Source organism: Centroberyx affinis, unplaced genomic scaffold, assembly GCF_046629955.1.
Source record: "Centroberyx affinis isolate AG114_WGS23_722 - 3 ecotype Tasmania unplaced genomic scaffold, CSIRO-AGI_Caff_v1 ptg000567l_1, whole genome shotgun sequence".
NCBI lineage: Eukaryota > Metazoa > Chordata > Actinopteri > Beryciformes > Berycidae > Centroberyx > Centroberyx affinis.
This window is the reverse complement of record NW_027279210.1, coordinates 52744-78422: the sequence shown is the minus strand read 5'-3', so window position 1 is coordinate 78422 and position 25679 is coordinate 52744. Positions and strand designations below refer to the sequence as shown.

Sequence of the window (25679 nt, the reverse complement as noted above, 5' to 3'; positions counted from 1 at the left end):
AAAGATGTTTTTTTTTTTTTTTCACAGCCTTTCTGGTCTATGAGACAACATACAGTAGAGAGTGACGGTGACAAAGTTGGACCTCTGAGGAAGAAAGTATTTTCCACAGCTACAGCACATCCCATATAAACACATAAAAATCACAAATGAACATAAAGGCAACTTTAACACAGCTGGCACACATGTCGACAATGGTGTCATATCATTAGATCTCTATTATCACATTGCAAAAATTGCATTTGCATGACAAATGTAACCGTAGCCCATGATTGTCAATGCTTTATTCTTCATACCACAGCAGCCAGCAAGAGCTAAGTGTTATTTAGATGTAGTACCCGTGTCAGTATAATGCTAGTCAAAAATACTAAAATGAGTAGTTTCAATGGCTCCAGAAGGCTAGGAAGAGCAGGTGAGGGGCCCAAGTGATGGCACTCACCATTTAGACTAATGTTCATACAGAAATTAATGCATTTACCTCTTCACTGTCACAATGTCGCTGGATGATGCTCAATCATTATGACACTTGTTTAGAGTGTCAAAACCCAATCTTTGGATATCTCTACGCTAACTCTTGACCCCTCACAGCATTGAGGCTGTAACATTTTTGGCTTTAACCCCTGAATCACTGTTTGCTACTATGTTCATTTTGCTGCTGCTCTCCCAGTTTTCTGTGAGATGCTATGAGCTTGTTACTTGTTACTACATTTTGTAACATTAAGAGATAATGGTGAACATCAGCATTACAGCATATTAACCCCCACTGCACTACAAATAAAGGAAAAAGGTGAAAATTTCCCCACAAAATGGGTAATATCACCACAAAAATTAGTCCATATGTTTGGCTACCTATACTTTTTAAGCTTCCTTCTTGGACGATTAAAGTCCACCTTGACATTATTAATTTCTTGAAAAAGCAGATTTATTATCCCTTTCTTGCACCTTTGATAGACAGGACTTAAGGTCACCCTCAACATGAAATGTGGAAGACGTTTTTATTCTATCAGTGAGAGCTGTTACTTCTAGCATGAGAATCCTCTACTGCGTTGTTTTGACTGGGATACCTGGCTATTTTCTGTAAAAATGCCACTTAACGATCCCTTCACTTCAGTTTTGTTGAAGGCTCGCACAATTGAGGCATAATAAAAAGCTATTGAAAGGAAAGAGGTCTCCACTACACTGTGGACTGAAGATGCTGTGATAAGAACGACCTAACAGGAAAACTCTATCGAAAACATCATTCTCTGATGGATGAGATCTATCCAGGTTAAATGTTTGTGTTCACTTTACACCCCCATCATACAGACTGAATTTAGCCATCGCCCACAATTATCATTTGATCTACTGCTGTGAATGCAGTGCCGAAAATGGTTTAATTTCACTCTGTGGATCAATAGCACCTGATACAGCCCATCTCATTCTCATGTCACGGCAATGCACTGCATTTATAATGCCATTGACAATATTGAGCAGTATTGACGACGAGGCAGGGTAAGCACCGCAGGCAGTAGGCAGGAATGAAGTGCCATTTCTTTACAGCCATACACCTTTTTAACAGCTTTTCCCACCATGAACATGAAAATAAAATGAGGGCTAGTAAAAACTGGAGGGTTTTGTTTGCATTGTTTAAATGGACGATGTGCATTTAAAGTATTTAACTAATTCTGCCATCTGGCAGTAGGGAGTATACTGACAATCTGACCTGACAACCAAATAAAAATATATGTGAGAATAAATTATATACTACTGTCTGCCTTCTCAGCAACAAATCTGCACAATGGTTTCTCTGTGAGATGTCTGCATAAGAGAGAGCAGGCACATGTTTGTGTCTTTGATAAGCAAAATGGCTCCACTGACAAATCTATCTTTAGTTCCATTTTCAATGTTGCAGACCAGAGCCTTTGTTTATGGATGTGTTTCTCTGCATTCAATTGATTTGACCTGATTTTCAGTTACTGTATGTGAGCAAATCAACCTGGCAGATTACCCTTCATGTGCACACAGTTCAAGAGTGTCTAGATGCATGTTAATACAGTAGAGTAGAATGAAGAGATAAATTCCATTGGAAGATTGACAGTGTTTTTAATGAGTGTGCCATCTGCATATATTGTGCACTGATTTTATAGTCTAAGCCACTTGAAGGGCATCTGTGCAATTAAATAATAATAAACATTATTATTATGATCATCATCAACAATGGTTTTATACAACTTGTTTTATTAAAAAAAAAAAATCCACAATAAGGGACGTTAATCCTTATAAAGCGGCGGGCGTATGACAGGATACTTCAATAACAAAACTGTCCGAGGATGCCAACAACATATTTTCATTCCAGCAGCTCTCACACAGCGATAATACAAAAGGCTGTTTCGAGTGGATTTATCTACTCTTTGTGTTAAATTGTTGCCCAAAGTAGGACAGAAAAAGGAGGAAAGCGAGACACTGATAAGCATTTTAACCACAGAATTCAAAGTGCTAGAGTTGAGAGTTTGAGTGTTTACACCTAGGTTACATTTGCCATCTCCATCCTCCCAGGGCAGGAGAGCAGAGAGGAGGGGCTGTGTGTGCCGTGCTGCACTGTGCAGCTATTCACCTCTGACTGAATCTCATCTCCACCTTTCAGCTCAGAACTTGTCCCGCGCGAGGATGGACGCGTTTCCCCGCAGTCTGACCCGATAAAGTATCACGAGAATGAGCTCGGATGGGGAAATCGTCGGAAACTGGAGTGTCTATGGGCGTCGGTGATTGTTTGCAATTGGTGACTGCAGAAATTTCCAACGGGTCGGCGAACAGACCGCTACTTACTGGTGCGCTCTTGGAGAGGAAGGATGGACATGTGAATGTGAATGATTTCGTTCAGCGTCTACAATAAACCAGTTGTTTTGGTTCATTAACTTGAAAGACTAAATAGTCGCGAGGTCGCACAGGTTGAACTGGATTGATTGATTAATTGATTGTTTGATTGATTGATTCGCTGTAAAAGAGGAATTCATGCGCCGATAAGCTTACAGGGCCAATATGCCAGAATGGGTCTCCTACGGTATTTATTTCTCTGTGGACTGCTGTACACCCAAACCGACGGTAAGTTTCCAAACACCTCTAATAGTCTAAACATTACTTTGTGGTTGAAATAAACATGTGCTGCCCCACGTTAAGCCCCAAAAAGAACGTCGATTGGCGGCGATCTAAATCTATTCAGCCCATGGTCTTGTCAGCTCAAGTGCGTCAAGTGCATCAAGAAGATATTGAGTATGGTATCCCACATTATTTAAACGAGTTGTTCCTCTTATTTTAATGTTGTATCAATCTGAAATTCCACCATACCAGTCATAATAGCTCATTTAGTCTCAATTCATGAGATTGTTAAAAGCCAACTATTTAATGGATTGGGGAGATATATAAATGGTATTCATTTATTCACAAGGGTCGTCCTAATGAGTACATTTATTAGGCTAACTGAATACACGCCTTACCATCCTTGAATTTTTTCAGTCTTTTCGACAAGTATAATTCCTTGCGAATGTGTTTTTGAGATAGCAGAAGCCTAGTGGCAGACATTTAGTGTCCGGATAGTCACGCTACAACTTTTTTTTTCTATCCCGAAACGAGGGAGCCATTGAATAAATGGTGTCCATCCCTCAATCTCATACCATCAGACTATCTCATATGCAACGTTGTCTCACCTATATATCCAACCCTGTCAAAGGTGCAACAACCTATTTTTTCAGTTCACTGTCTTATCTCTGAAATTGGAGAGACTTATGGAGCTGGGTCTCTACTAGTTAGGGTTATAATCATTGTGTGTATGTGTGTGTTTGTGGCTCAACACAAGAGGTTGCTCACAGGCAGATGGTGGAGCTTATGTCCTGTAGCTGAAATGTCTAATGTGCCATGGACAAGATGCTTACTCATGTAGCCTGGAAATTTGCCCCCTGACTTGCTGTGTAAATTTTGTCTACAGGTAACACAGGCATGCACCTACATGTAGAAATGAAGCTGTACTTATATACATACATATCCAGACATATCCAGGATTGTGGTCTTGACACTGTTGCGCCCATCAGGAAGTGTTTTCGTACTACTTCTCCCCAGTATGAAACATAGTAAATCACAATGCAGGTGCAGTGTCAGTGTAGTAAGTGTAGTGCAGGTCTGATCGATGCTGGGAGTGGGTGTGGAGGTGGGTGGTTCCTCAACACAAGAATTTACTCTTGAGCCTTTTGGGGGTCATGGGGCTAATTCAATGAATCATCTGTGAGAAGAAAGGTGCCCACTTGATAACCCCAATGACATACTTGTTCTCGCCATGTGCCGCTTCCTCTAATATCCAGTCTCCAGTTTTCATGTAGGCAATCACCCTAGCTTAGTAACATGAGGAATGATTACACCAAGTCCTGGCTATTGCTGTGTAAATAGAATTAATGTTTACAAGTGTGTATCTCTCAGTTTTATGTGCTGGTAACTGGGTGTCTTGCTGTACTTTTGACTTGGTAAATATTCTTTGTGCAGCCCAGTAAAAATCCAGGCATGTTCACTATTTTAGGATGGGGGCAACTTATGATGCACATAAACATGATGATAAAAATGATAATGTGTTTTTGAACATAGCCTGCATACAGTACTTGCTTACATTTAAATGGACAAAATACAATCAAAGGGGCATGTAATTGCTAGGTTACACTCTGTTCATTTGATTTTACTTCTGCTCTCATCTGTCAGATTTTGTCAAATGATTATTGGTGTGTGATAATTGACTCTATACTATGGCTTGGGAGACGACTCATGTCTGTTTGGCCTGAGGGTGTCCATTGATTTCATTTCACCAAAACAGCATAACAATAACGCTATCAATATACTATAAGTAGAATGATATTTAGGCTGTTGTGTAGGACAGGGCAAAGACCAAGTCAAGACCAAGTTCAATTGGGATAAATTAGCTAGCTAAGTTGTCTATATAGTTAACTAATAAGTTAGTTTACTGACTATAGCTGATGGAAGCGTCTTGCTTTGGTTTGTCTGTTGGCTTGACTGGGTTGTGATTGACAGAAGGCGGGTCCTAACGTAACCACAGAGCAAGTTAGCAACTGGTTGAAAGTTTTATTTTGGAGAGGAAAAGATTGAAATCAGGGAAACAGAAATAGAAATTGGAAGTAGACACCCACTCCTGTCTTGTCTCAGCTCTCGTGGGGTTCACAAATGTGCACATTAATATGAAACAGTGACTGGAACTTCTTTCAAAATGTAAACGTTTATAGCCTGATATTATTGTTCTGATGCTACTTTGCAAAATGCATAAGCCTCTCATTCACAGTGATAGATTTGATTTACCGACTCAATTGGACATCTCTGGAGTTGTTTTTTATGTTGTTTGGTATTGAATGGGAGTGAGTGAAGCCGAGAGATCTGGCAAAATATTTTTAAAATATCTTTAATTTTAATATTTAAATATTTCAATTAAGGTGCATGCATGTTAAAACTGTCACAATTAACATTAAAGGGATAGAACATGTAAAATATAGCAAAAAATTAAATCACGCTGGAATTGTCCTTCAAGGCTGGTTTTGAACAGGGACCAGTGGGGCATTCCTTCCTTCTTGTGGCTGAAAACCATTTAGTATTGATAGTTACGTATGGTAAACCTAGTTGTGATCACAGGTGGAGCCCTCTAACGGGGCTTTCTTGGCTTAGCCATCTAGTCGCCTCAGTGCACTGAAATTTGCATGCTCCTACGCCAATCAGGATGAGCCTACTTAGCTCTATGGCTGCTCGCCCTATGTAGGGCGACCCTTACTCTGCATCCACTAAGTCTTCAGCGACCATGGAGCAGCAGGGTGACTCCTTAGAGGGCTCTCGCCTGTGATCGCAGAACGAGAGTTACCATTGGCCGGCCATTCCAGAACGGCAGCGGAGTTTCCCCTGTGATTCTCTAACATGCTGGTGGAAATGGCTCCAGCACTGCCTGCGCCTCTCAGAAGAAGCCTGGCAGGCGGTGTAACCCGGCAGTTCCACTATCCCCAGAGATGCATGCTCGGTGCCGAGGCACTCGAAGCGGTGCTCATCGGGATCGATGACGGTGACCATTCTCGGGCACTTTGGGCCTACTTTGCGAGTGGAGTGTCAAGACGAAGCCATGTCTTCTCTTGAGTGCCTCAGGCATTCAAAAGAAGTGGATGCAGAGCAAGGTTACGTTCGCCTATGTAGGGGTATATAAGCGAGGAGCCATAGGACTAAGTAGGCTCATCCTGGTTGGCCGAGTGCATGCATGCAAATTCCAGTGCGTTGAGGCAACTAGATGAGTGGCTAAACCAATCGCCGGCGAAGCCTGTGTGCAATAGAACAAACAGGTACCAGTCACAAACCGAGAACCTCACAGTGCTCAAGCAGTGTCACTGCCACTCCACCAATTGGGACATACTACTTGACTCATCGGCTAGTTAGCCCTTCTAGTGTTGCTACAGTTTAATATGCTCCTTGTTAGCCTATTAGCTTGCTCACTAATCAATATATTGAGATAGCAAGACAAAAAAATGGTAGAACTTAAAAAAAGGATCCTGGTATTTTTTTTTTCTTTTTTCTCACTATATTACTAACTTGGGAGGAAAAAAACAACAATCTGAAAGCTTTTCATGAGCTGAATTTGTTTTGCAATTAAATTTAAACTGAAAAACTGAATTTCAAACAAGTAAAATTTTTTTTAAAATTCTGATTCAAATGCCAACATTCAGTTTCACTGATCACATGAAAATTCAGAACACATATTCAGGTGTCTGGTGGCACAAATCTCACCCCATACTTAGACATAGTGGAGACGGCAGGGTTTTGGGACTTGCCAATTAGAATAGGTGTGTTTTTTGTGTTTTTTTTGTTTGTTTTGTGGATCCTTGCGGATCAACATTAATGTTATTTCCCAAAGAGACTTATAGGGTTTCAGAAGTGGTTTAGTGTGTTGGCACCAGCTAATGGAATGTTTTTATCAGCAAACCTCTTAGCATTATAGACTGTCACCTCAGTTTTACTAACATTTGATAAGATAAGCTAAAACTTTATTGTCCGTTCACACGAAAATTTGCATCGCATACTCCAACAATCATCAACACATAAAAAATCTGACATTTGACATAAAAAAAGACATCTGACATAAAAAGAACATCTGTTGTCATGCACACACATACATATACCTGTACACACATCCTATGATCACTGTCCCTGTGTGTGTGGGTGGTTGCCTGGTCCATGTGATTGTAATTTTCCATTGTAATTTACATGATTTGTCACCATCAAAGGCAAAGACAAGAGGCCGTGTAACTTTAACTTACTTTCATTTATTTATAGCATATTTATTTCTATGCCTTATGACAGTTCAATCCAAAAAGTCAGTCTTGATGAGTCTAACATCACGCACTTGGTGTATTTACATGCGCTCAATTCTCAGGAAGGCCTTTTAACACAAATGTCATAATGTACTCATGTAGCATGCAACACATGACATGCGAGTGTTGTGATGTTGTCATTTCTGGAAAGAAACACACTGCCATGACATCCAGGTCTTTCCTCTTTTTTGACACAAGCCATGCATATTTTAAAAACTGAATTAAATTGAGTTAAGGTGTTCACATGCCAAATAAATTGAAAGACTGGGCAGAAATACATCTAGGTTTCTTAACCTGGTTGTGGTTATGACCTTACTCTGATCAAGATAGTCAGAATCAGGCATTTACATGACATTTGCTATGGTAGGACTAATTCCTTAATCAGGTTAAAATCATATTATAATGCCTAACTGTAGTAATGTACCCACTGAGGAGGAAAGAGAGCGAGAGAGTCTTGAATTGTATACTTCACACATCCACGATATTACATAGTGAAAAATCCAGCGTAGCAGCCACTGTTATACACCCACTGAGACATGTTTGATGATGTCAGTGCTTGATGGAACGTGTTAATGAAAAAGCTAATGAGATGTAATGATTCCTTGGCTCCCGTCTGTGAAAGTAAATATTGGAGCCTGTGTATTGTGGTAACATGGCATATAGTGCAGTAAGGGTCTGACACATATCGACTTGCCTGTCAAAGACTGCAGTGAGATTCCACCTTGTTTTTCTCAACCATCATGCTGTCAAATCGGTCTTATGTACATATATCGTGTACCTACAGTATATTGGCAGTGAAAAGGCAATGTCAGTGAGGGATTAAATGTTCTCTAGGCCATTCATTCAACTTTCTTACTATTTTCAGAGTTGCATTGTCTACAAAGGTATAAAGGTATATTACTGTGCTGTTATGTGCCTCAATCATCTTACTGTAAAGTGGTAATCCACTTAAGCGGACATTGCAGTGGAGTTTTTGCGCTGCTCTCCCCAAAGATCACTTCACATTCAATGTCGCCAGTTGTGTGACGTCTTTTTCCTTAGATTTTCTGTTGAGGAAGTTTGAGTTCCTGTAGGTGTTGCTCTTTTCTTTGTCTGCTTAGCCATAGTGACTATCCACTGGTCATGCTAACTGCTGAGTTCTTCTATTTATTCCAAACAAACTGCTGTTGCTGCTGCTGCAGCACATAACGCATCACTTTATGTGTGCAAGAGGATTTTTCTAAAGAAAGACCTACCCGACACTGGGTGTTTAGAACCACAAATATAAAATCTTCCATAATCTGGGTATAGGTTGAATCACTATTGTGCTACCAATCTCCAACGGACCTTTATTTATATGAAAATGTCACAGATTATTACTTAAACTGGTCATTCCACACTTCTGTTTCCCTGTCAGGCTCCCGTCTTCGCCAGGAGGACTTCCCTCCCCGCATTGTGGAACACCCCTCTGACCTCATTGTGTCCAAGGGGGAACCAGCCACTCTCAACTGTAAGGCAGAGGGCCGTCCTGCGCCCACGGTGGAGTGGTACAAAGACGGGGAGCGCGTCGAGACGGACCGCGACAACCCCCGCTCTCACCGTATGCTGCTGCCCAGCGGCTCCCTCTTCTTCCTACGCATCGTCCACGGACGACGCAGCAAACCTGACGACGGCAGCTACGTGTGCGTGGCCCGAAACTATCTGGGAGAGGCAGTAAGCCGGAACGCATCTCTAGAAGTAGCATGTAAGTCTGAGTCTCACATTACTGTAGCTCATGTGCCTTTGGGCATGAAGGTAGTGCCTTTGTCAAAGGGATCACGCTGTTGCTGTATGAAGGGAGAAGTAAAAATTCAAGTAGTTGTACATTTCAGTGATATGCGTATGGATTGGTAACCATAAATGCAGTTATTTTGTTGAATTGTTGTTTTATGAATTGTCCATGTGTGTTTACAACAGCTGTGTGTGCATTTGCTCATGTCTTTATGAGCCCAATAGTGTCACTTTGCAGTGATCAGTATGTCTATATAGCATCATTTTGATATATTATAACCTCATAAGTATAATGAACAAGCCCTAAAATTCAATTGTTCTTTGTTTTGCTGGTATGTTTTTTTTTTTTTTTTTTTTAAATCCTCCAATCTTGTTAACGTGGTCTCTGAAAAAGGTGCAGTTAGTGTTAAATGAAGTGTAACATTTTGGGGATGGTGTGCTAAGAGACCTACCCATATGCAAGATGTCATCTGTCAAAATATGAGAAACTTTACCTCTTTCACTGAACCTACGAGTGTGTGTGTGTGTGTGTGTCTACGTGGGTGTGTGTGTTCATGCATATTTAGGCATGTGCATATGTGTGTGCGTATGTATGTGGATATGTGTGTGGATTGCGAGAGAGACCTGTTTGGATGACCTGTTTGAGTAATGTATGGGTAGAGCTGTGAATCGCTCCAGGGAGTGAGAGAAAGGGGGCAGGATTTTAACCTAGCTTACTCTCTCCCTTTCTCTGTTTGGATTTGGAAAGATGCAGCCTGCTCCCAGCCAGTTCTCTCCCTGTGTGGGAGAGAGGCGCTCTGGGCTATTCACATTTCCATTATGTGCTAAACTGAGCTGATTCCTTGCCATGAACAAGATGCACACACACGCTCGCACGCACACACAAATATACATGCATGCACACACAAACACCCACACAGTCTCTCCCGGTCTCTCTCTCTCGCTCTTTCAGAGATGCATTACACAAACAGGAAATTGTGAAATCCAGGCACAGTAAAAGTAAATTGTGCATGATTTAGAATTTACAAAACATTTACTTATCCAAGCATTCCTATGTACCCTATCCTATGGGGAATTTTTCCTCCATGTTTCTTTCTCTTTCTCTGTCTTTCTCTCGCCTTATGATCACTATGGCACCGTTGCAACTTGTGCTGTTTGGGTTGAGTAGGAGCACATGAAACAGAAATTAAATGCCTGCGATAACGGCTCTGTCCGCAGAGCCTAATAGCTACTGAGTCAAGACATCATCAGCATCATTTTTGTGCATCCTCATCCTTTTTGTCTTATTGCCTTTCCCATATTAGACACTTTTCTCTTCTCTCCTCTCTTACTGCTACTGTTTCCTTCCCCCTCTTTGTAATCAATACTGCCCAACTGTCCTGGAAATGCTTATGAGTCAGGAGTTGGCAGGTATTTGAGAGGACACACAAATTTGTCTTCAAACAAGACAACTGTGTGTCTGCACCCATACATCTATGTGTTGACATGAATGTGTGTGTGTGTGTGTGTGTGTTTAGGAGGTACTTCATTGATGTGCTTTCCAGTGTAAACGACTTACAGTTGTAAAATGAGACATTGTGCTGTTTGATATGCTGGTTGATACCTATCTAATACCAAAGTACAGCTACTATAGCACTGTCCCTGTTTCACTGGAACCGGATTTTACATTGTATTATTAACATCTTGAACAGTGCAGCCTTGATTTGAGTTGGTGAATAAATCTTTCCTCAAAAGAAACCAGAGGCCCAAAACTGTCTTGGTAATGTCAAGAGACAAATGTTGGAACTGTGCCACCATTGATTGAATGAATTGAAGACCGACTCTGTGAACACAATGACAGCGTCGGAGTGATTTTGTGGGGATATGGGCACATTTTCTGGTTGCTCTTACAATACAATAAAGCTCATTTGTATTTTGCAGCTCAAACAAGGATTCTGAATTCATTTTCTGAGCTTACGTCACATATTCATTGTCATTGGAGGAGCTGTATTTTGGTGTCTTGATGGCATTATGAATTAATCTTGGTTCTTTAGTTTCTACTTCTGGAAGAGAGGTACTTATGTATGAGCAACACATACAGGGGGTAAAATAACAGAAACACAGAACAATGTTGTAAATATCAAGTACCTAAATATAAATATCAAGTACCTAATATTGAGTAACTAAATATCAAGTACCTAATAAGGAATAGGGCCACATTTTGTCTTCAGAACAGTTTTCCTTGAAATGCTGTCATACACTGTGTGCAACTGTGTGCAGTGGGATATTGGACCATTGGGCCATTCTTCAAGTAGGAAACCCTTCAGCTCATTGAGGATGTAGGAAGTAGCAATCTATTTCCCATAAAGGTTCAATGATATTTAGATCTGGTGTTTGGCAGGTAGAAGGCGTTTGACTTCATCCTGGTGTTCATGAAGCCACTCTAGCCAATTTATTTACCAGTGTGTATGGAGGCATCATCATCTTGGAATATGGGAACAACCTGAAGGAACACTGTTTGCACCATAGGGTGCACCTGGCCATCATAGTGTGGCTGCCCATATCTTTACAGATCCACTACCATTTTTAACAGTTGTCAACAGACATTGTGGGTTGAAGGCTTCCTTTGGCTTTCTTCAAACATAAACCCATCCAGATGGGGTTCAGGTTTTGTACACCGACATATGTGTCTTTGTGCATTGGTCTTGGAAACAAGCAATTTCTGAGTGGCAACCCTGCCACAAATACCAACTTTGTGAATCTCACAACACAGTTTTTGTGTGGACTATCACAGAGGTGGTGATTCAATTCTGTTGTAATTTTTGAGATCATAGTTTTGTGGTGTTGAGCAACAATCCTGTTAAGTGTCCATTTATCTCTCGGTGAGCTTCGATTTGCGACAACTGATCTTCTTGCTGGTGCAGTTTGTCTATATGTTTCCCTTGCCACATTAAATCATTTTGCAGTTTTTATGACAAATGCACCTGCAATTCAGGTACCAACTATTTGGCCTCTTCGGAACTCTGTTAGTTGCATCATGTTGCTTTGAAAAGTTGCATATAAACATGGTGATTGTTGCACCTCTTTGAAAGCTGACAAATACAGTACTGCTAAATGACATGTAACATTATATCACTGCATAGCCTTTGTAATTGTGATTTAGTTGCTTCAATTTTAATGTCCTTTTTCATGTTTCCATTATTTTGTTTCCCCTGTAAATATTGGTGATGTTCACTGATAGTGACAGCTCATCTTTAGCTTGCTAATTTAGCTGGAATTGGTTACAAACAAATATCTTGTTCACATCTTTTCCCACTAATAAACCTAAAGTGTTGATCTCGCTTGCTAGCTCAAATAACAGACACTAATTTATTTTGTTGTGTTTTGTCTCCTCCTGTGCAGGCAGTGTCAGTAGGATGTGGCGAGTTGTCTTACAAGAAAAAAGAGAGTAAAATCAAGGCAGCCTTTAGTCTTTCCTAGTGTAATTCAGAATATCATGGCTACGGGGCTGCATAATCGCATGACTCCTTCAGGGGCCACAGAGCCTGCCAGTGTTTCTGCAGCCAAAGTTGTCATGTGATGCTGCGGGTGGGAGCAAGCGGGTAGACCAAAGTGCTGTGGGGATGTTCTGACAGAGGGCCTAGCTCAAAATGGTCTGTTTCCTTAGTAATCCACACACATCCTATAATTTTCCAATCGGCTGTAGCATTGTGTCTCACAAGTGTATAGAATATCCAGTGGCTTAGAAAAAGTAGCTAGCTAGAGGGGTGCTACTCCCCTGGGGAGATTTTTGCAGCACAAGCTCAATTTTTGTGGTTTATTGTGCATTTTAAGAGCTTTATTCTTCCTGAAATTTGAAGGAACATTAATCATTTCAAGTGATGTGAAACACCACAGATGGTGGTTAACCTTAGAACATGTAAATTATGCTGATCTCTTAACTGCCAGACAAATCTATAGCTAGCAGCCTGGCAAAATCAAATAATATATCCATTGGCTTGTATTATAAATGAATCAAGCTCTACCCAAACAAACCAGTTTATCTTCTGGAAAAGTTGTGTGGTAGAGCTCATGCCCGGCAATCTATAGAAAGTATGCTTGCAAAATAGTGTATTTCTTCTAGCATTATGCTTGTACATTAGTAAGTGGTGCATATGGATGTTTTTTTCCTCACCATGTTCATTTTTCTCCTTTATGAATTCTTTCACAGCTTTAACACATTAACTTTTAGGTATTTTAATATCTGCTCATCCTCTCACTCAGTTCAAAGGTCCATTAAAACCTGATCAGATTTCAGTTAAGGTCTGCATGGTTATTTCATCATTGTAAAATGTTGCAGCATATACATTATTTGGCATGGTGCATTTACAGGGAAAGTGGCTCGCACTGGAAGGGTGCAGGTTACCAGTAGTTAAGGCTGACTTGGGATTAGCCTCTCCTTGCACGCTTTGCTTGCCATACTTGGAAATGGCGGAACTAACCCCATATAAGCATTCTGGGGCTTTTTTTCTTTCCTGAGACTGACAGTAAGAAAGCAGAGAAGGAGACACAGGAGAGAAGATTCTGGTGAATTTGATCCTAGTCTAGCAGGAGCACATGTGGGTCCAGAGCCAGGGATTTTAACCAATAGACCGTCACTGGGTACAGTTCTGTGGCATTTTCACCCTTGTCTAAATTCTATTTCCTGTCTGGCTGTACACATATTCGACACAAATGATAGGATCACCCATTTCGCAGAGAAATGAGGGCATGTCTATTTATTATTAGATGGTTTCATATTTTTGCTTGATAAATGAGAACTATTGAGTATCTGATACTGTTGCACCATGTCGGTTGGCTCTCAATGTTTTGTCAGCACAGCCCAGTATATTATTTTAATATCAACAGTCACCTGCTGTCAATGTCCACAGTCACACCCAGTCAGCCAGCCACCGAGCCAGCTTTTCACATCCTCAGTCTGTGTAGTCAAACACTGCAGCTGAGCTCTATTTCAGACCAACATCCACAAACAACTGTGCGACCTCCAGGCCACCAGCAGCCTGGCACTAATCATCAGAGTGAGTGGCTGTTGATGGAATTAGAACGGCTCCCTTGTAGTTATAAGATGGGACATAAATGATGATGTGTTGAGGGGAGGCATGGGGGAGAGGCGACGGATGCAAGGGTGTTGATGAGTACAAAACTAAAAAAAAGACGCCCTGTCCCTTCTCTTGGACTGTGCTAAGTGTATTAAAAGTAGAGCCAGACAGTCATCAATCAAATCCTCATTGTCCCAGCCAGCCAAGCAAACCAAGCAGACAGAGTAGCAGATACAGCTAATGTCTGGATTGTTTTTGCTAGTGCACTATGTAAAGTATAACCTATTTTGATGTAACAGCTAGAGACTAGCTAGCACACCAGGCAGTTTTTTGAAATTGTAGTAGAATGGTCATTGAGCTTGTGCTTGTGATTCCTTCATTGAAATATGGTGTTGATCTGTAGTTGAGGACACTGAGCCCAGACCTACAAAGAGCAGTGCATAATGAATAACACACATCGCAGCTGTCACCTATTTTGCACCCAATTTACTAGTACCTGGCATGCAAATGAGATACGGGGCACAATTTTGGGTTGGAGCCTGTCCCAGCACAGGAAACACCCTGGACAGGTCACCAGCCCCTCACAGGGCTAACACAGATAATCATTCACACTCTAGAGTCTCCAATCCACTTGACTTACATGTCTTCTGGAATGTGGAAGGGAACCCACGTGAACAGGGGGAGAAGATTCAAACTCCACACAGAAAGGGTCCAGGCCGACAACAGTTCTAACCTCCAAGCCACCATGCCTCCTGTGCTATGCTTAATTAGGCCTTAAAAATGACCTTAAGAAGGGCTAGACAATAAATTATACACTGCTAAGCCATGAAGTGTCCTATATATTTTGTGTACTGTTTAAATACAAAATTTGTAAGAACTTTGGCCATTTCTGCTTTGGGAGAAGTGAAGCATTAAGATTAGTTTGTTTTTGTATTATTATTATTTGAGTTCACTGTCAAAACAAAATGGTCCTAAGAAAAGAATCAAAATTAGACCTTGTGTTGTGTGCCTTCCATTCCCTGGTGAGAAATCGTCCTCCTCTTCTTCATTCTGCGCTCCCTTGTCTCTCTGTTCTCTTCGATTCCTTTGTGCCGTGCAATGTTGTAGACCATGCAGTACACAACAATAGTCTAATTTGGCATAATTTTAGAAATGAAGACGTCCTTTCTCCAGGTATTAAACAGCGCTCTCTCTCTTGCTCAGTACATCACATAGAAAAAGCCATTTGATTCATCCTACATGAGTCACATGGTTAGTAGATTAGTATCTGCGCCTGTTCAAGCATTGCATAGATCCAGGCCTATGGGTTCTGGATGAGATTGTAGTTGCTGTGATACCAGGGTTCAAGTTGTGATGAGTCATTATTCAGCACCTCTTTAGCATATAGCGATGAGAGTGCTAATACACCACTTAAGGTTTAGTAGTAGGGCTGCATTCTCTAGTATTCGGCAAGTGGCAAATTGCCATTAATCCTGCATTTCCCTCTCACCCACTGACAACTTCCGAACTTAGCGCCTGCCAGTCCTGTATGTTCAGAGACAGATTGAAGATGTTTTCTGTGAGGAGATAGGTTGGCCGCGCTGCACCATCTGTTGCCAGTCCAACAGCCCTCTTGTGTACTTATCCCCTGCTTGCCTTCCTCTGCCCTCCTCTTGTCGAGTTTTGCGAACCCAGCTGGTGTGAACTGATCTTTCTCAACTGTTGAGGAAGAGAGAGTGGCATGGCTTTCTCTCAACAAATTTCACCAACTGAAATGATATGAGAAAACTTCAAATTTGTGCTTCTCATCACCTGTGTCGTAATTACGCATTCATCTGACCATTGAAAGTCATTTTCACATCATAAATTCATTGATTTATAATTTAGAAATGACAATAAAATCTCACAATAAAATCTCATAAAGTCTCCAATGAATGCAGTCCCCATCAGTCACCTTGATTGACTTGTACTTGTTGTGCCCCCTTTGGGCTAATCAGTGTGATTTGGAAAATGGCAAAATGCAATGGTGAGCTACATCATTCTCCCATGTTTCATTAAAATCTTATCAGTGGTGTCAAACAGTTTAGTTCCCCCCTTGGGCCACATCAGTGTAATTTTGTAGTGAGATGCATCATTCCCCCAAGTTTTGCCATAATCCGATCAGCGGTATCTCAGTGCGCCTGTCAGATGAATGAAGGAATAAATGAACAGAAGGAGAACAATCCATACTATTTTCAGTTGGAGCATTTATGTATATGAATGGAAAAGTGCATCGAGATAAGGATAAAGACTTAAGATGAATATTAGCGTTTTCTATTCTTTCATTGATGTGTATCTAGTTGGATTTATGGTAAAAGAGCTATCTTCCCAGCACAGGCACAAGAGACAAAGATGTAGAAAGCTTCTACTATACCTGGGCTGCTAGAGAGTTTAATTCTGTAAAAGCCTTTAGGATGAAAAGGATAATTAATGAGAGCGGTGGAGACCACAGACAAGCTCCACCATTTGACAAAGAATGGCAATGAGAAGGCCTAAAAGATTTTTTTGAAGGTTAACAAACATTGTGTTCACAGTAGCTGTAAAGCCACAATCCTGCCATAATGTATGTGGCTGATTGGTGTGGATGTTCTCACTCTGAAATTAGAGTGGTCGAGTCCCTGTGGACTATTTGCATTTGTGGGTGCTTGCTGTAATTGCTATCCAAAGCAGTGAATCATTATTATAGTAACACATTTGCCTGTTTTATGGGTGATGAGGTAGCCATTGCGTTATACAACATTATTGAGTAGCATTATTTACGTTTCTGATCATTCTTTTTTATTAGGTGTTAATATTGCAATGTCAGACATTAGTAAAGCTGCCTATAACAACTGCCTTCACACAGCATTGAAGTCATATAGAGGACATTTTTTTTTCTGTTTTAGGTGGTCTTATGCTTATTACAATGCAAATATAGTGGTGACCAAGGCATGCCAGTGGAACAAATTTATGCTTATTTTTTTGGCTGAAGACAGTGAGATAAGGGGCTAGCATCTGGTGCTAACTGGACCATGCTCACTCCTTGGAGGTCTGTGCATTATGAGGTTCGGTAAGTTAGCTAAGGGCTAGCATCTGGTGTTAAGTGGACCATGCAAACACCTTTAAGAGCTCTGGTGCACTTTCTTACAGTTGGTTGGCGGGAGCATATGCCTGGTGTGAATAAGCATACTAACTAGCTATATACTATATACTATGTTATACTGTAGCTTGTGCTTTCTTATTCCTTGAAGAAACAACTCTCTGTATACATAATTTCAAGATATAAAGTTATTACATTTTTATTTCATAATGTATTAGAGTTAGGGTTACTACAACCAAAAGAGGAACTATCAGTAACTTATTAAAGAAATATTAACCAAATTATAGAGTCAAATAACAAAAAAAAACAAAAAACAAACAATGCCGGTGAATATTTTTTACATGACATTTTTATGACATTTGAATTTGGTAATTTGCAGAATTTCTTTGAGTAGATATCAGAAAAAAAAAACCCAAAAAGGCAATTTTGAGGCAAATAAAAATTTGATTAGCTGTGCATGTGTATATATATATATTTGCTTTTTGGTTGTGATGTCAGTCTAGAGAATGTGAATATATGCAATGACAATGGGTGTTGATGCTTTGAAAATGGGTTATTTGACTTTCAATTGAATGTCTCTGTTTTGCACTACCCCTTCTCACGTTCCTCTATATGATTTTCCTCAATTGTCCTACTTGTATTCTGTCACTAACACACCATATCACCATCCAACACATCCATCCCCCCATCAAGAAGTGATTGCAGTAGTAAATGATATGTACTTTCTTTAGCTGCTGGGTTCATAGAGGCTGTGTTCAACGAAATGCCCAATAATAACAGGAGGCGCGGTGTCCCAGTGCCTTGGCCATCCATCAATGTAACAGTGACTATGTTTACATGCACAAGTAACCCAGCTTAAAGTCTTATTCTGGTCAAGCTGTTTACAAGCATCTTTGATAGCATGCAATGCAGTATCCCTGTTGCTATAGAACAAACCAATTAACATAACATTCCTGTCTACCTGAGATGTCCCGCCCACAGATAGAAAGCAAAAACAACGGTGCTGCTGCCAGCTACCCGCTCCCTATTTGACTGCGGTTACTTCTAATACAGCGGAAAGAAATTATGTTTACTGTCAAAGTGCCCTTGAGTAAGGCATTTACTGCTTCACTGGAACTAGTCATTGTCCAGCAGAAGACTGTGGTTTTACTGATCCCAGATGTGTTTGTACGCTCAGAAAAAATCCCTGGATAATGCGGTTTGAAAAAAAGTCAGTAGTTCTTACTAAGATTTATTAAAGACTAATCAAAGACATTATCCTCTTTGTTAGCAGTATGCTTGACAAACACATACACAAATTAACATGCACCCATACACGTTGTATGATTGTGTGCACACGTTTGGACTGGGATTTGGCAAGGACCCAAACTTACAATCCAATTTCAATATAATGGATTGCAATATGATACAGATCCATTACATTGCATTGTCTGTCTTTCAGTGCAGTATACTGTGGTTATGTGGTCACAAACCATACAGTGTATCATCTGACTATTCTGATACAAGATTTGAATCAAAACTGCAGTTGTATATTTCTCTGTTGCTTTTTATTAGGCAAGAATAGATTTAATGCAAACATTTGAATCTGAAATATGCCTATATATCTCCTTTAAGGCTAGTTGGCACTGGCTTAAGCTACTCCCTTAACAGACCTTGAATTGGTCCTCTGCATTACTACAGATACAGCTTTAAAATTATTGCTGGTGTCATTTATTGGATCTGCAGGAGCTACCTTCATGAAAACAGGAAGTTACATCTGGCCTTGTTTTATAACTGTTAGATAATGTCAAGTATCAATATTAGGATTTGCAGAAAGGATTATGGTCAGAAAAAAATAAAATCACATTAGTAAATTGTTTTTTTAACCACCCCTAGTGTGCATGTGTGCTCATATTGTGTGTGTGTATGTGAGTGCGTGCGTGCACATGTGTACGTGCGCAGAGGCGTAAGTGCCTGTGCTCGTGTGTGTGATTGTGTGTGCTCATATAGTGTGTGCATCAGAGTGTGACAAAGCTAAATCATGTGTCTCTCAGCAGAATGATAATGGATCATAATTGTTGCTGTACAGTTTTGATTGAAGTGCATTCTCTGCATGAACTCTACATGATGTGTTAAATTTTCAATGGGCTCTGATGGATGGGAGAGTATCGGATAAAATATAACAATGCATTTAGGGAAAGGCAGGCTGACTCTAGTCTTGGCATATGGAGAAGAGTGTGTGTTAAGGCAGTTTTGTTAAAACCATCCAGGAACTTTGGGGCATTCTGAAGCTATTACAAATCTATTATCCTTCAATATATTTCTGCTATACTAAGCCGTGGGGGAACCTATACATTGTGTTCAAGATACACTTGTCTTTTCAGGGCATAATGCCACTAATTGGAGTGATTCCCTCCCCTCCCTTCAGTGGTCTCCTTTCTGGCTGAGGCGCTGAGAGTGAAGAACATCACCAGCCAGCCAGAGGGGCTCTGTAGTTGGTTTATTATTCATGTGGCCTACCCTACATTCCATCCCATCTAGGCCAAGCCACTGTTTTAACTGCCAAGCGTCGCGTACCAGACTTCCCTTCGCCCAGTCATTCACCTCCGTCACATCAGTCCACCCCTGGAATCATGAACCACTCAATCCATCACACCATCTAATTCACAAAGAGCGGGCAGAGCCAGCACTAAGATGACATCAGACTTCCCCAGTATACACCCCAGTGAGTAAAAAGGGAGGAACATCCGCAAGCCTGATTAATTCATGAAATCCACTGTACGTAGTATCTCTCGTCTCTTCTATCCCCCCAGTCCCATACACACAAGCATCTGTTTTCTCTTGCTTTTTACCTTGCTGGGTCATTTCCTGAATAACCTCTCAGCATGAGGGAGAGTGAGCAACTTTATGTGGGCTGTCACCGCCTCGTGTACCTGCCAATCCCCATCCTGCCCTAAGTGCTGCACCCTAATGTGTGTCAGTTCATTCTCCACTGTTATACAGGATGCAATTACGACATGACGGCAAACAAGATTCCACCCCATCGCTCATTTAACATGTGTCTGTTTCCTTTACGTGTTCTCCACGTATCCATCGAGGCAAGCAATGGTTATTGTTAGGTGGTGCTAGGGCAGATGGGTTGATCCTACTGCATCCCTTACTTAATCACCTTCTTCTCCTCCCCTTCCTCTACGCCAAATACCCTCATTACACTCACCTCATCTCTCATTCACTCACGCAGCCTCGCCTCTTCTGACTTCACATTTTCCCCAGTAAGTCCCTTACATACTCCCCAAGGTCCTCGGCACTCTCCTCGCTCCATCACCGCCTCATCTCCTCACTTCCATCACCCCATGTCCTTCGATGTCTGTTTCCTCAACCCGCTGACATCCCCTAGCCTCAGCGATCCTTTAACATGGCTATTTGTTCCTATTGTGCATGCATTTACTCACCTTTCTGGTGTCTGTGGGTTGTTATCAAGGCTCTGGTGCCTTCCTCATGTTTTTTCTGTGCATCAATGGCTAGTCTGCTCCATTCATGCTGTAATGATTCCATGTCCTCCATAGAAGTTGTACAAGGGACTCATCTGAACAAAAACTGATGGAAAGCACATACTTTGTGAGCTAGAAGGCCAATCCTCTTCTGGCTTGACTTCATATTTAAAAGTCACTTTATACCAGTTCACAATTAATGCTCCTAGGTGGCACACTGTACTATTACATTTGATGCAATAGTGAAATTTCATAGCTAAACAGGAGAAGGTGGTTGTAAGTATAGAATGGCCAGCAAAATACTACCTCACAGTTGAAAAAGGCCATATAGTTCACAACCAGTGCTTTTTAGTCACAAAAGAGATTGGTGTAGCTGCTATATAGGAAGAAGTGTTGTTACAGCCTGAAATGAAGCAGACAGAACAAGGCGAAGTGGATGTTGCACAATAGCAGCATACAGCAGATCATAGGAGCCGCAATTCCCCATTTCCTGTTTCTTTCCCTTTTCTCCCAGCATCCCTTTTACCCTTCAAGCCAAGTGGCAGGGAAAAAGAGAGAGGGGGCGCAGGGGAACATCAGTGCTGAGACCAAATTTATACCCCCATGCCCCTTTTCTCCACAACAGAAACACAGCCTGTTGTTTGGCTATTAGAGATAAGGAAACCCATGCGAGATCCAAACACCAATGAGCCACTGTGCCCCACTGTTAAGATAAAAGACTCCAACTAAGCTCTGTGTACAGTAAAGTTTGGATGGGACTCGAATGGCTATCACAGGACTATCGCTTTAGAGATTGCAGGTGTTATCCATTTGATCAAATAGGAGACCGCAACGCGGAACCCACTTTTAAAAAAGCAAAAGTGTACCTGCGTAGAAGATAATGCTCTCATGGTTAGTGGGTTAGATTAGTGTCATGCTCCAGTAGCTAATGTGCACTAGTCCATCGCTGCAGATGTTGTCCGCATGGGGACTGGAACTGAGGAGTGACCAACAGAGCTCAGCATGGGGAGGAATGGACAGTGTGTTCCAGAACAGATGTTTCCAGCCTGTGTGCGTTTGTCATTTGGGCTTTAATCTGGTCAGTGAAGGGCATTAGAGTATATAGAAGCCAAGGGAGGGGGTGGGGGGTGGGGGGGGTGTTGTATGGAGACCCCAGCTGTCTGCTACCTTTAGAAGAAACGCCATCACCCACCGACCCATCCAAATTTCACTCACCCGCTCATTCAAGCCCCTCCCCGTCACCTCCATACACATATACACACGCAAACCAAACAACACACACTATGTAATTGGCTCAAAATTAGGGCACATGGTGTATTGTTGAACCTGTGGAGATTATGCATTATGCTTGAATCTGTGGAGATTATGCAGCGCGGGGATATTATGCCTCCATTTTCTCTGATTGCCTCTCTGTATTATTTCCCTGGCTCTGCAACGGTGAATGTCCCACTCATTTCACTCATTTTTTTTCCCTCCTTAATATGGTCCCTCATTCTCTTTCCACTTCCCTCTTGATTCCCCCTCTCTCTGTTTTTTCCTGCACCCTCCATCCCTCTCTATTCCCTTTCACTCTCTCCTCCTCACTCACCCCCCCTCTCCCCTCCGCTTCTCCTCCTTAGGGCCTCTGGCTGTCTTCCCACAAGTGATGTTCTCCTGGCCAGATGATGCATGCATATCTCTTGTGTCTTCTTGATGCTAACTCACGTCGACATTTGCACGGCATTGTGGGATTCTGCTCTCGGTCATATTTCATGTAATGATGAAAATGATGATGGTGATGAGGAATCGGGGAGGGGGGGAGTGCTTCTATTTTCTACCCTTGTCTTTTCTTCAATATCAATCAGTGCAATGAGATAGGATGGTAGATAATGGGTGTTCATAGAATAAGTAGAATGGATAACAAGGTTTGGTATAACTTCGGATGAGTTCCGTTTCACCGTCCGCACCACGGGTCCGACACCCGGTCTGCAACACTAGGGGAGTGTTTGCTTCGTCTTGAAGAAGCCACCTCCATCCTTATTTGCCAGCCTGCCAGAGTCAGTTTTGCAATTTTAAACTGCAACCAGTTTCACAGTTGATAGTGCCTTAGTCATCTGTATCTTTTTCATGTTGGATGTTTTGTTTCCCTATCACCTCCTGGGCAACCGTGTTTATGTGAACACTGTGTTCTGATGGAAAACAGAAAGTGATGCAGAAATTATCCCTAATAGAGTAGCGTTTCCCTTGCAAGTACGCTAACTAGGGAAAACAGAGAGAGAGAGAGAGAGAGAGAGAGAGAGAGAGAGAGAGAGAGGCAGGGAAAAAGGGAGGGGCATGATTATTGGGCTAACCCTGGAGAGAGAGGAGGAGTGGGGGCTATGGCAGACTTTTGGCCCTGCAGCGGTGTCTCTTCTGTGTGTATATGTGTGTGTGTGAGAGAGAGAGAGTGGGAGAGAGGGTGCGGGTGGATGTGTGCATGTTTTGGGGGCTTGTCTGTATGCAAAGCTGTGTCAGTGGATATAGAATCTATGGAAGAGAGATTTCTCCACAGCCCTCGCTACACCCTAATTAATCTGCTTAAACCTGCTAGGTCTGTCTCCGGCACTCTTACACATCAGAAAAGCTCAGGCAGCTCTGAATCCAACCAGGCTTTTCTCCATGGATGCTGGTGGAAAATCACTCCAGCCCCACAGTTGACAGCTTTCTGTCAGAGTTTGCAGAAACGCATATAAAGTAGAGACTAACATACACTTCATCGTCTCCCATGATGGATGTAGGGTGAGGGGGTCATTGTCACAGGGGTCATGGAGCCCCTGAAACAGTCAGTTGCCCGGCTGCATCTGCTGCCCATTGGATAATACACGTTTCCATAGCCATCAGACGAAGCACTGATTTAGGGGTAGCAGTGTTCTCTTAGCCTTGCCTCTGGCTACTGCTGTGATCTGGATCTTGCACAAATACCAGCGACAAAACGGTGACAATCTTCTTTGTTCTCCTTCAGTCAGTGTTGCAACTAAAGCTGTGGGAAACAGTTCTCCTGGTTAGATCTAACTTGGCTGTTGTGTAAAACTGGCCAAAATGTTCAGTTGACCTAATTTCATTCAGGTTCAAAAGGGCACTTTTTTATGAACTCACAAAGCCCATTTGAGTCAGTTTTCACTCCTGAATGAACATTCACAGACAGAAAAGAAAATATTGACATCTAATTGGTCTGATCTGCAGGTCCATGCCGTTCTATTAACTCACTGCAGACTGCACATCCCCACACCGAGTTCGCTAATCAGAGCTGAGATAAGGGTTCAGAGTTTTCAGAGGTTCAGAGAGCTGCACGTAATCAGATAGATACATCACAGCGTAATGATTGGATAATAACAAACTCATCACAGAGACAAAAATGTAATATACAGGGATTCATAGGAATGCTTGATCAATTAATCTTACTCCTGTGCAGATGCACTCACTGGTTCAAATCACCAGCATATGCATCACTATAGAAGTTCATGTGCTCTCAAGAGTTAATTAATTAAACCCCATTCTAATTCTATACATAAAGAATCTTAATACTATACATGCTACTATTCTCTAAACCTGCAGTGCAATAATTTCCTCAGATGAATTGCAAAACTACCTCTTGTTATCGCAGGATGCTGCACTTAATCCAATCAATCACAGTAATGGATATAGTATAGAGTAATTGCAGAACTACTCCTTGCAGTAATATTTCATGACATAGCGACTTTTACCTAGCCAATCAAAATAATGGATCTAGTGTAGTCTTGCTTTTCCCCCTTAGCTAAATGTGTTTTGGAGGTGAAGGCCAACACCTTGGCATAATGTGAAAAAGCTATTGATATGATGTGTAAACGTGAACCAACAACAATGCTTAACAATGCTTGAATTTACATTATTTGTATGCAGTACAGACCTTATTAAGCTCCTTACAATGAGTGAGGTGATCTTGCTCAAGGACACTTCAGTGGGATACATGAGTGTAGCGGGTATTGAACCTGTTATAAACACTAGGCCAACCTGTTTCCCACAACATCTTCTATTGATTTGGGAATAACAGCTCTTTTGACTGTTCCAGCACCTCGTAAAGAAAAGTAAAATAAAGAAGTCTAGTAAAGAAAAATGCAGCTTAATCATTTGCGATCAGGGCCCCTAAATTTTCAAACAACCTGCTTGAGGAAATACAATTAGCAAAGTCAGGGCTAGATTAACGAAATATTTGTGCAAGTACGATGGTATTTTGTGCTTGTCAAAATGGAAGATTCTGATTTACTATCCATGTGACAAGCATTTTTTGTGTGACTATAATATGGGAGGAACTAGGGCACAGTCTTTTTAGGCATTTAACCTAATTAATATGTATTTTGAGGTGTGTCACTTGTTGAGTGGAAAACGGATGAGGAGATTAACAAAATGACTCCTTCCATGTGATTTATTATGCCAGAAAGCACTGTTTTTTTTGTCCATTATTTATAGTATTTAGTATTTCACTTCTCAACCTGTGTTGCTAATATGTGCTGCATGCTCATTGTGTGGTGGAATGCCTATAGCAGAAGAGATGGGACAGGAGGACAACAAGGAGGATGAAGATGAAGAGGATTATGCATTTCCAGGATGGGAATGAAAGGCACACAAGGGTCATAGGAAATTGGGTTTTTTTTTTACACTGACTTTTGAGTTTTTGACTCTGATGTAGAATTTAAAAAAGTGTCACAAATCTGTATTTCTTTTCCTAATGCAGAAATGGCTTAAGATCAGGGCAACATATCCACATATGGATATTTCAGTAGAATTGTTGCCCACTTTTCATTACAGGGGTCAAAGCTATATGAAGTGTATTTGCTTAACAGTCTTTTAACTCATTTTATTAGCCTAAATCACAAATTGGGCTGCCCAACTTGCCCCAAATGAAATTCTGGTGTCGGGTATGGTCACATGGGAAATCACCTCC

At 41.4% G+C, this 25679-nt stretch overlaps 1 protein-coding gene across 1 annotated transcript in view; it reads left to right on the top strand.

Annotated features, from left to right (window-relative positions):
• Positions 1-3023: 3023 nt before the first annotated feature.
• LOC139643168 (roundabout homolog 2-like) overlaps positions 3024-25679 on the top strand; it is a gene marked incomplete at its 3' end in the record, with an annotated part of 74747 nt that continues 52091 nt past the window's right edge. Inside the window, exons 1-2 of the mRNA XM_071518340.1 lie at positions 3024-3078; positions 8764-9090. Coding sequence (XP_071374441.1) covers positions 3024-3078; positions 8764-9090 — 382 coding nt within the window. The remainder of the gene's footprint in view (positions 3079-8763; positions 9091-25679) is intronic.